Raw genomic sequence first — 12,233 nt, 5'->3', positions numbered from 1 at the left:
TACATTATACAAGTTTCACTTTTTGAATGGAATTACTGAAATAAATTAACTTTTTGATGATATTCTAATTTTATGACCAGCACCTGTAAGTGGCTATAGTGACGCTTCATGATAAGCAAAGTGACATTTTTGCTTTGTGGCCTTTTAGACCTAACTTGCAACTTGGAATGTTGAAGTCTCAAGGATAATGAAATAAAATGTTTTCAAAACTTCGTTACACAAGATGGCACAGTTGAATTGAAATTCTATATAGCACATACATTGTTTTTCCATTGTAAACTTTGTGGGATTGAATTGGCTCTCAGTCCGCAGTTGTTTTTGCCTTATGGTCATACTTTTGACCTAGTCTAAAATCAAATAGACCCTGGATTTAGCCCAGAGAAATGTATTAATTATTCCAATTGGACTCTTGATATCTCACCCGGCACAGGCAGAAGAGGACTGGTCACCCCTCTGAGCCTGGGCCCTCTCTAGGTTTCTTCCTAAAATTCGGCCTTCTTAGGGAGTTTTTCCTAGCCACTGAAATCCAACACTACTGTTGTTTGCTCCTTGGGGTTTAAGGCCGGGTGTCTCTGTAAAGCACTTTGTGACAACTGCTGTTGTAAAAAGGGCTTTATAAATACATTTGATTGATTGATTGATTATCCCATCAGGAATCATTTGAAAAACAATGCCGATAAATGGCAGAAGAAGAAAAAAAGGATAAACGTGGTCCCTACACATTGTCAGTGAAGAACTGAAGTCATATGAGGTCTCAAACTATTAGTTCCAATATCCTGAAGGGTGGAGATGCTTTCGAAGGGGACTGGGGCTCACACAACCTCAGGAGAAGTATTGATATCCTTATAGGCTTTTCACACCATATCGCATACATACACACACATGTGCGCACACACGCCTTCTATCAACACTTGTAGGATGGCGCTGGTGGACAGCCAGGGTTGGGAGGGTGGAGGTTAGGTCAGGAGGGAAGACGGGGTAATTCTGTGTGAAATTGAGCTTGAGCAGCCAGCAGCCTCCCACCAGGGAATGGAGAAGGTCGGAGTATGCTGCCTTCTCCGCCCTCTCTCCCTCCGTGGCTGTCAGTCAAACTCCCTCTCTGCCCCTCCCTCTCTATCTCTGGCTGTGGAAGCCTGAAGGCCAGATTGATGGAAACTCTCCTGGTCGGAAGGAAGGGGGCTGACTTGGCTGTTTGGTTGTGATTACCTGTCATGAACAATGCTCTTGCTGGCTGTCAATAAATCTTTCATTTGTTACAATAGCCAGAGGTAGCAATTGATGGGTAGAAGAGAATATCAAACTAGATGCGGTAAAAGGCCAAACCTGTTCCCAGGTCTTCTATGTGACCACTTTTATGGTCTAGTCAAGCAGGCTAGTCAAGGCCCAATCCTAATGTAACATCTGAAAGACTTCTGTCCGCATTACACAAGCATAGTTGTTATTTTGCCCTAAATTACAATACTTAGCCACGCTTTGACTTTTAGACAAATGGGATGCTGAACAAGATCTGCGTGGAGCAGACACCCTTTGACAACAAGACGCAGGTCAAAGGGGGTGGTGGCGGAGGCGGCGGAGCCACCTATGTTTTCAAGGTAAGAGAAGAATGCAAAGGCCACAATACTCATAAAATGCCTTCCTTGTCTTTGTGACTTGGTTGGTCATGGATAGGTGAAACATGCATTCCTCCTATGAATTGCTTTCAGATAAGTGGGGAAAGGAATGAAAATGAAGTAGCCTAATGAGGAATGGTACTTAAAATTTTGTGGTTTCAAATCTGGACGTTTTTATAGGTATGGAGGGAAAATGCTGCCATGGTTCTGGATTAGCCCAGATGTTTGAAAAGGGAGATGCAAATGACCATTACTGCGACCCTTTGTTGCTTTTTTGACACCTGTGAGCTCAATCGAGGTAGAAGGCCGAAGATTGCATTCCTTCTGGCGCATAAGGATACTGGTTTAGACCTCCTGTTTGAGCTAGCATTGTGATAATAGCCATTTCAGCATCAGATCTGCTTCTGAAGATTTCATGCTATGATGAAATAGTGAATTAAAGAATATGCTGCCGCTTTAAAGATCCTTTCCTGTAATTGTACAAGTTTTGTTAGGTGCAATGTTTTATGCTACAATATCCAGTTGAGGCCTGACAGTCACTTTTTAGGGGGGACCCACCTGTTGAGTGTGGCTGTGCTGGAAGTTGAGGATGTTTTACTGACAAATTGTCTATGTTATCAGGTTCAAAGGGGTGTCCACATCCCCCTGATCATCGCAGCCGGTGGCGGGGGACGTGGGTACAGCAGCCAGTCAGAAAGCCAGGAGGAGTTGATAGACAGCCCCGACATCATGGGGCGCAATGGCAAGTCCGGAGCGGCAGGTAAAACTTATGTGTGTCTGTGGTTGTTTCTGAATGAGTGTACGTGCCTGTGTGGAGCCTTTGTTTGTGTGTGCATAAGCACTGAATGCTTGTATTTGCCTTTTTGCCCTGACAGGTCTATGTGCTTGTGTGTGCTAGTTTGAGATCGAGTGTGTGTGCCTTTGAAAGACTGCATGTGTGTTTGACCACTGTATTCCTGTGTGCATTGATGGGTGTACCGTGTGTGTATGTGTGCCCCCGATCCTTTCGGGCCCCATGTGTCCCGCTTCAAGTTTGAGTTCACTGCAGCTAGGCAGACTCCCCTGCTGATTTCTATTAACAACTCAATAGAATTATTTACCGCTGCCCTCTCTCACCCTACCCGGTGTTTTCAATGGCTTGTGCTCTGTATTTTGTTTCAGGGACAATTTATGTGGCTTAGTTTGTGTTCTTCAAGCTAATTTATGCTGTGTGGTGGATAAACAATGTTTATTTACAGTATTGCTAAACTGGCTCGTGCAGTTTTTTTCTGTCTTCGGTGGCAGCAGACATGAATACACATTTGATTCTATTTTTTGATGTTTTTAGGCGCTCCCACAATGTACATTCAGGGAGTTTTCTTTCATGTGTGGTCTTTTTATGACACTATTAAATAGGCTTAAAACTATTTAAAGAGAGTTAGTGTTGTCGAAGCAACAGTTTGAGTTCATTGTATTCAATGCATTCATTTTGTTGGATTAGCGGTTATGTTTTAGTGTCTAATGAAGGAATGTATGCTGCCAAAAATGCATTTATTATCAGAGCTCTTTTTGAACTTTGATGCATGAGTTCTGTAGCCTCTCCATGTCTGTGCATGGTAATATTAATCTTTCTTTCTAGTAAAACAAGACAGTACAAGACGACAACCTTTTCATATCACAAGTTGTCTCTATTCTCTAAAACCCAGGGTGCAAACACATCGTTATTTTTTACACATCTCTGTATCCATTATTTACTTGTTTTTGGTCGGCCGCACCTCTGAGAACATCATATATTGATTAGGTTGTTCAGTAGGCCTTGGGCTTACTATGAGCAGGGCCTTCTGAGCACAAAAGAAAAATTAATTCTGGCTGTGCTGTTTGTTGCTGGCATGGAGTTTTATTTTTTAAACAGGTTTTGGATGTACTTGTTTGTTGCAATCTCTGTGGGGGACATTGTCGTCAGGAATAACATTTTCATCAGCCACAACAACAACATACTTTAAAATTTCAGACTGTGACCATCCAGGAATCACTCATTCATAAATCAAGCATTCAGTTCAGGATTCATTGATTGATTGGGTGTCCCAGGACATGTCTTTAAAGGCCGGTTTCATGGACACAGATTTAGCCTAGTCCTGCTCTAACAAATCATGCTTAATATGAATCTCCACTGAGCTTCATTTTAAATGTGTAATTTCATCTAGTGTTATAAACAGCTTAGCGTTTGTCCTTTTTCATCTGTGTGTGTCAGGTGGGGGCGGAGGTTGGAATGACAGTAACCCTGGGTATCAAGGAGGGAGGCCTCTTATACTGGGTGGCCAGGGGGGGCAACCCTGCCAAAAGTTGGGCTGGCAGACCCATGGGGGCTTTGGGGGAGGAGGAGGCGCCTGTATATCTGGTGGCGGAGGAGGGGGCTATAGAGGTAAGCACAAAAATATTTACAGAAATGATACATTGTACACAAACTCACTCTGTGAGTGATTGTCATCTCTAATCTTTCGCGCAAATTGTCAGCTGTAATTTTTTGATATTTACATTGGATGAACTATTTACAAATCACAGCACATTTTGTAACTAGTTCCTCCATTTTAGGGTGGCAAATGTATTTGGATGGTTAGCTTCACAGCTGTTTCTGATTTGGCTGGTGTGTTTGTTTGTACTGTTATGCATTCCAAAAAGACAAGACAGGTCAATGCCTTGTCTTAACCATAGGATTTGCATTTGGAGTCTGTTGCTGGTTTCAGGCAAAATGAGGACCAAAGATGAAAATTTCAAGTCAAGTTGGCTATCATGAAGCAGATAAATCTGAATATATCCATGAAAGACATAGCTAATACATTAGGTGTGCCAAAATCAACAGTTTGACATATTAAGAAGAAAGCAATGGTGATTCAAAATGATTGGTAGACCAAAGAGGAGCTCTACAGTGGATAACAAAAGATAATTTATACAAACATATTGACAGCATTTTAAGTCTTATCTAAAAGAACAACTCCAGGATACTAAGCACAGCAAATTGGTCCCATGTGGCTCAGTCGATAATGAGTGTTTGGGGTTGCAGATTCAGCTCCTGCAGGGGATCACTGTAAATAAGTACATAAATGCATGCACTCACTACTGTAGGTCACACAAATTGAAGGGGTCCATTTTGGCTCATTAGCAGTACTTCTGAATATGATTGCTGAAATGTTCAAACACTTCTGGAGGGCCCACTAAAGGTGTAACACTTTGGTCTCTTTGACATTGTTGGTCTATAAAACTTTATTCTCATTATAAATTATTAGATTTTCATTAGATTTGCCTTCAGTTAGTGCTTTAAATGAATATATAATATGTGCCATTATACCATAATACTCTGTATTAATTTCACTGAATAATTGTGTAATTATTTTACCCTTTCCCTTTCTATAGGTGGCAGCACCTCTGAAGCTAATGACCCAAAGCAGGACGGAGAGGATGGTTCGTCTTTCATCAGCCCAGAGGGAGTGATCTTCCTGGACCCTCTGAAAGGTATTGATAATGAGAGGCAACAAACACATTCCATGAATGATTGTAAGGCAACTGGCAAGATAGTATTAGCGTGGCGGGCCTTTAGCCAGAAAGGGTCCCTTGTTCAAGCTGCCGGCAAGGCAATACAATAATAAACTGAACAGGCACCCAGAGTGCTTCTGGTCTATTCTACCAGATACCATTGCTTGCTGTTGTGCACTTAAGCAAGGCACTTTGCCACAATAAATGCTCTAGAGCTGTTGCTCTGCGGCTCACAGTCCTGCACCTAGCTTATTCTGTGTTTTGCTGCAACAATGTTTGTATATTGTGGGTCCAGGAATAAAACAAAGAGGCAGACTAAATTGTAGCAACCATTTCCTGTGTCGGTAGTTATGGAAAGCGATGGAGAGGTAATCATCGGCTCCGTGCAGAACTGTAGTCACTGCGAGACGGGCGACTGTCACAGGAACGGGGAGGAAACCAACTGTTACTGTGACGACGACCTCAAACTTGCCCTCGACGGAGTGTCTTGTGTCAACAAATCAACAGGTCAGAGAGAGACAGCACAGAGACACACACACAATCACACTCAAATTCCAACCTTTTGTTTGTATCCAGAATTGCTGACATTACGTTTAGGCCACAAAAATTTTGCATAATTCATGAAATCACATTGAAAATCATATGAATGTGATTTCCTGTCCTGACACTCACATACACAATAATAAAATGTTTTAATTAAACAGTAATTGATTAAATGAAATACATTAAACTATAATAACTATTTTATACAATAAACACTGCTTTTAGTTGTACTGTACTTGTTCAATGACAATAAAGTTGAATCTAATCTAAAATAAACCAATCTTACAATATTCACCTAACAGGAATCTGTTAAATAAGGTTTTACATTTGAATTTTTCAGATCTGTTTCTACCACTGATTTTACTATTGTGGTGAATTTCTAGCAAGATGCATTGAACTGTGATATGATCTCTTTTCTCCCCTCTGGCAGTGGTTTCACCTTTGCCACCCCATCCCTCGCTGTCTCATCTGGCTCTGGGTTTGTCCGTCGGGACCTCAGCCCTAATCGCCGCCCTGCTACTGGCTGTGTCTGGAGTCATGATCAGTGAGTGGGAGAATGTGTTGGGTGCCCACCGTGGTACACACCCACTCGCCCCACGTTGCAGGCAGCCAAACACAAACACACAACTCTGGGCATACGACACATTATAAACGTATATGTTTTTTGGGTCATCCAGAAAGACTGCGCCTAAAAACACACGCCACGGCTTTACATACACCCACATCATCCACATCATCCACGGTGTCAGGCTTTAGATTTTCCTTAGAATCAAAAAGATTTTTTCTGGAATCGGTGCTCCTCAGAATGTGGGATGTTATATGCTAAACGTAGCTTCTAGCTGCTAGGTGGCTAGGTGACAAGAAATCTGTAGGGGATGTAGGGGAGAATGTATGGTGGTACACGTTGCCCTGATGATTATCACAGACACAAACATGGAAACCCTTACAAACACACACACACACATACTCACATGTACAGAAACCTATACTCACTCACTCGTGTACATACACACACACAAATGAATGAATCATGCTAATGATGGACGACCAGTAAAGCGCCAGTTGACAGAGCTCATATATAACTACTTAATAAATAAATAAGTTCACATGTTTTCCTACTAATGTGTTTACAGCTCGGGTCATTCGGTCTGCTCCAGCACTCAGGGGTGTGTGCGTGTGCGTGCGTGTGTACATTTGTATTGTGGGTAAAAAAGTCTATGGAAAAGACAAATCATGTCAGACCTTTTTCATCTTTAATAAGATGAACAACAAATGCATCATTTCTAAGAAATATAACAAAACATAAAAACCTGTCAGTGCCTTGGTTGTGTACTGTAAGTGTGCATGCCTCACAATTAATACTTTGTGGAGGCACATTTGCTTTGATTACAGTAGGTGCTGCTTAGTTTGGGTGAAGTGGATTGGCCCTAATCAAAGACTATATCCTGTTTTCCTAAATGGTTTTGGGAGGTTGAATGTGTCTTCTTGCTAAATGTATGCATACTTGGATGTTATTTTTTGTGAGAAATGTCTTCTTTCTTGCCACCCTATTCCACAGCTCTGACAAGTGGAGTCTGTGCACACTAGTTGTAATATGCAGGGAGTGACAAGTTCCTGCCAGACATTCATGCTGATCCTTTAGGGTTGTTTTGACTACTCATTAATAAGCTTTGTCCCTGTCATGGGTTCTGGAGGAACATCCTGATCTTTACAATGTCCCGGTGGTGCCAACTTGCCTTTGCTTCCAAATGTACCACTGCTCCTTGATACATGTGATGCCTCCAAAATGATTTTATATCTCTCCTGATCTGTAACCTAATCTATATCCATTGCTGTCTTTGCACTATGTGAAAAACGGTTAGAAACAGGAAATCCTACAAGAACAGCTCATTTTGTTTTGTTAATGTCAGTTGAAAGCAAATGACCTAGTACATGATTTGGCACCATACAAGTTGTGCAACCAAAGGATTGACAGTTAATTATTTTTATGAGAAATTATCTATTTGTTTTACACTTAATATTGTTTGTTACAAGACCCTGTTAAAGGTGGGAAAACTATGACTATGATTTATCATTACAATTAGCAATTCTTTTTTATGTTTTACTTTTTGAAGTAGGACATTACTCCAATAATTGTTGCATTTTTGTTTTCTCTTTTTCTCATTTGTCTCTTTAATTTTGTTGACTGATACTTGGGTCATTTTTATTACTAAAATAAATGTGTTAGTTGTCAGAGGCCGGTCTAGTTTAAGCTCGTCAACAAGGTCAAGGGTCTTTTTTTATATCCATTGACGTATCTGTCCTTATTATACTTACATTCATGCTAATCCATGCAGTGTACAGACGAAAACACACGGAGTTACAGTCCATCCAGCTGGAGCTCCAAAGCCCAGACTGTAAGCTGAGCAAGCTGAGGGCCTCCACCATAATGACCGACTACAACCCCAACTACTGCTTTGCTGGAAAGACTGCCTCTGTCAATGACCTGAAAGAGGTGCCCAGACGTAACATCTCCCTCACCAGGTACACTAATATTATGATAGTTGTATTCAGATTTGCATCGGAGGTGTTCCCCATGGCTACTGAGGTTGAAGGAATGAGCGGTGATGTAAGTCTGGTTCTCTGAGTCCTTCCAGTTCTGTGAACAGAATTTAAAAAATAGGGGAGCAACTAAAAACCTCTCACTTTGGCACTGAAAAAACGTTGCCAGCAATACCACTTTGACAGACATCGCCATGTTACTTGCCAGGTAAACATAGTAGTCAGTGAGTATATACACCTTCCAGGTCAGTGCCAAAGCACAGAGCATGCATGCGTTTTACCTTATGGCACAGCAAGAGTATTTACATTTTATGTTAATGTTATTTCAATTAAAACAATGGTAGTGTTCTGTAAAACAGTGGTAGTTTTAAAATCCTCTAACATGTAAACCTTTTCATTATGCAGTGCTAAGGCTGGGAATCATTCAAACCCACCATAGCAGTCTTTGTACAGTGTATTAATGTCCAGCATTCATTCTGTTCCCAATTACAACTTCTTTGGGGCATTAGTAGAGAAGAGTAGAGAAAAGTGTGAACAATGCAGGAGAGTGTTATGAAATAGCAGTGGCCCAGAAGAATCAATGCAATGCTGCAGCCTGTGGTTGTCATGCTAATGGTTTAAGGTTTTTAGTACTTAAGACCAGCCTGTAAGTTTACTACTGGTAAAAGAATTACTGTGTGAATACTACAATAAAGGTTTGGTTGATTTAAGCTCAGTTTGCATCACTGGTCTCACATAATCAGTAACTGAAGCCACATGACATTTTTTTTTGTTGTTGCAGAAAGCACACTTCACAACTAGCATTCAGTTTGCTTGTGAACTGGGAAGGTACTGTCTTAATAAAAAAAAAATATATATATCCTCATTCGGTGGAAGAAAAATTATACTGTGTGTCGTAGTTGCCTAGATATTTATGGTGGAAGCATTAGTGTCCATTTTCATTTAAACTTTCCGAAGTCCCCAGAATTTAAATTGATCTCATGCTTTTGAAAAGCATGGATGTTTTCATATTCGTTATTACCGATTGGCTGTTAATTTGTTCAACAGTTGCATTCTCGATAAGGTTTAACGATTGCCTGTTAATTTGTTTTCTCAGATGAGTTCAATATAATTCAACAGTTGAGAAGATTGAAAGTTCATTTTTGCCTGGGGCAAAACACAGTGTTTGCATCTCAAGCTGTAGAAGCAAAAATATTGGAAACGCTTTTCAAAGTAATGTGGATTGGGGGGCACAAAATATACCGCTTAGCAGACACTTATGTAAATGGTCTGGCAGCAAAGCGAATGCATTCATTTTTCAGTAGGAGTTTACCCAGGCTACGACCTTCACGTTTGCCAACACCATGCCCTTACACACTCACCGGACCAGAAAGCATATACATTATGTTGGCCATTTTTTAGTTGAATGTTAAGTGTTCCTCCTGTTTGCAAAGCGGAGCCAGTCAGTTCACTGACCTTCCATGCTAAAATTGGAATGTGCCCTAGTAACATTTGAAAACGGTTGAACCATATTTACATATGATATATGCCGTAACATTGGCTGTACCGACCCGCCACAGTGTCCTCACAAAGAACCAACGTTACAGCCCACCCGTCTGCCTTTGAAAGCCATGATATTTATTGTTCAGTGGCATCACTTGGACTTCAGATGCCAGAGAAGGTTACATCACCGAGAAAGCTAGCGACTGGGCATGCAGGCCATAGGACCTATCCCTGAGCACTGATCATTGACACAAACTGTGATGGTTTACTAAGTGCTGTCCATGTGTGTGTGAATGTGTGTGTGTGCATGTGTGTGTGTGTGAATGTGTGTGCGTGCATGTGTGTGCTTGGCCTAGGGGTTTGGGTCATGGTGCCTTCGGTGAGGTGTATGAAGGGATGGCTGTGGGCATTCCCGGTGAACCTAGTCCCATGCAAGTAGCAGTCAAGGTAAGCCATGACTTAATAGGCTGTGCATACGGGTCATTGGAATCATTATACCAACATTTAACATGTATTGATAAATGAATACTGTTGTGTATGAGCATTTCCATGAGCTATTGGTATCCCCTACCCTTCCTGTGGCCCTGATACATAGAAAAAACAACAAGAAAACGTATGGTTGTATTACATTAAGTAAATGAAAGAGTAATAATAAGTCACCAACAGACAATGAGAAATATTATGTACACACCGTATATTTAGCAAAAACAGTAAGGAAGTCCATTAGGTATGTAAAACATAAGTAGGCCTACATTATATTCATAACATCATTTTTGTTATGTTGTCATATACATTTTTGTCATTTTCGCAAATGTCTACCATGGATGTGTGCCAGCTTGAGAAACTCTGTGTCATCATGGTTTACTGTAACTACTTCTGTGATAATTAAGAGGCTTCAGAGACAGGCAAGCTACTGTAGCAAGTCAGTCTGAGCTCTGATTCATGTAGTTATTTATGTGGAGTTACAGCTCAGCATCATTTGCAGTATGTGATGTAATTAAAGGAACTTTTAGATTTTACCTAAAGCAAAGTCTGAATGTACTACTGAAATGACAGCTCACAACGCAAACCGCATTGACTCAAGCGATTTCATTATTCACCAAGGAACATTTAACATATCTAATTAAATATACAAACACACAAATATGACAAAGATATGACAGTAAGTGTCTAATTATCTGAAACACAGAAACTATGACTGTCTGGACACGCAGAAGTCCCAATTAAAGCATCTCAATTTAAACAGAGCAAGTCTTTTAACCATTAATACATGCACTCACTCCCAAGGTGAACTCATTCTGTCCCTGAGCAAGACAATTAACTGTAATTGCTCCCAGGATGTTGTGTATATGAGAATATGTTCTCAGTTAACACACTTGGTAAAATAAGGGTAAAAAGACATAAACAGGCCAGTTAAACTAAATCATTAAAATGAGATTTTGTGCTGTGATACAATGTAATTGATTAAAGTATTTATTTAGGTTGGTCCGCATTGCCGGCAGTAAGTCAGACTTGTTCCCAGTGCATGTTGGACTCCGGCAGGGTTGCCCTTTGTCGCCGGTTCTGTTCATAATTTCTATGGACAGAATTTCTAGGCGCAGCCAGGGGCCGGAGGGTGTCAGGTTTGGGGACCACACAATTTCGTCTCTGCTCTTTGCGGATGATGTTGTCGTGTTGGCCCCTTCAAACCAGGACCTTCAGCATGCACTGGGACGGTTTGCAGCCGAGTGTGAAGCGGTGGGGATGAGAATCAGTACCTCCAAATCCGAGACCATGGTCCTCAGTCGGAAAAGGGTGGCTTGCCCACTTCAGGTTGGTGGAGAGTGCCTGCCTCAAGTGGAGGAGTTTAAGTATCTAGGGGTCTTGTTCATGAGTGAGGGAAGGATGGAACGGGAGATTGACAGACGGATCGGTGCAGCTTCTGCAGTAATGCGGTCGATGTATCAGTCTGTCGTGGTTAAGAAAGAGCTGAGCCGCAAGGCGAAGCTCTCGATTTACCAGTCAATCTACCTTCCTACTCTCACCTATGGTCATGAGCTTTGGGTCATGACCGAAAGGACAAGATCCCGGATACAGGCGGCCAAAATGAGCTTTCTCTGCAGGGTGGCTGGGCGATCCCTTAGAAATAGGGTGAGAAGCTCGGTCACCCGGGAGGAGCTCAGAGTAGAGCCGCTGCTCCTCCACATCGAGAGGGGTCACCTGAGGTGGCTTGGGCATCTGTTTCGGATGCCTCCGGAACGCCTTCCTGGGAAGGTGTTCCGGTCCCGTCCCACCGGGAGGAGACCCCGGGGAAGACCTAGGACACGCTGGAGGGACTATGTCTCCTGGCTGGCCTGGGAACGCCTCGGTGTCCCCCCGGAAGAGCTGGAGGAAGTGTCTGGGGAGAGGGAAGTCTGGGCATCTCTGCTTAGACTGCTGCCCCCGCGACCCGGCCCTGGATAAGCGGAAGAAGATGAATGAATGTATTTATTTAGGACCATGACCTGTTACATCTGTATGCACACCATTGCCTAGGCCTAACTGTCCTTGTTGTCTGTTCCGCGTGTA

The 12,233-nt window shown here is 42.0% G+C and overlaps 1 protein-coding gene across 1 annotated transcript in view; it reads left to right on the top strand.

Moving 5' to 3' along the window:
- alk (ALK receptor tyrosine kinase) overlaps nucleotides 1-12,233 on the top strand; it is a 630,515-nt gene that overhangs the window by 600,414 nt on the left and 17,868 nt on the right. Inside the window, exons 14-21 of the mRNA XM_020053911.3 lie at nucleotides 1,485-1,592; nucleotides 2,232-2,370; nucleotides 3,841-4,011; nucleotides 5,001-5,099; nucleotides 5,469-5,627; nucleotides 6,094-6,207; nucleotides 8,000-8,186; nucleotides 10,043-10,133. Of these exons, the coding sequence (XP_019909470.3) occupies nucleotides 1,485-1,592; nucleotides 2,232-2,370; nucleotides 3,841-4,011; nucleotides 5,001-5,099; nucleotides 5,469-5,627; nucleotides 6,094-6,207; nucleotides 8,000-8,186; nucleotides 10,043-10,133 (1,068 nt within the window). The remainder of the gene's footprint in view (nucleotides 1-1,484; nucleotides 1,593-2,231; nucleotides 2,371-3,840; nucleotides 4,012-5,000; nucleotides 5,100-5,468; nucleotides 5,628-6,093; nucleotides 6,208-7,999; nucleotides 8,187-10,042; nucleotides 10,134-12,233) is intronic.

The sequence above is a fragment of the Esox lucius genome, chromosome 15 (genome assembly GCF_011004845.1).
Source record: "Esox lucius isolate fEsoLuc1 chromosome 15, fEsoLuc1.pri, whole genome shotgun sequence".
Lineage (NCBI taxonomy): Eukaryota > Metazoa > Chordata > Actinopteri > Esociformes > Esocidae > Esox > Esox lucius.
This window is presented reverse-complemented; position numbering and strand designations above follow the sequence as displayed.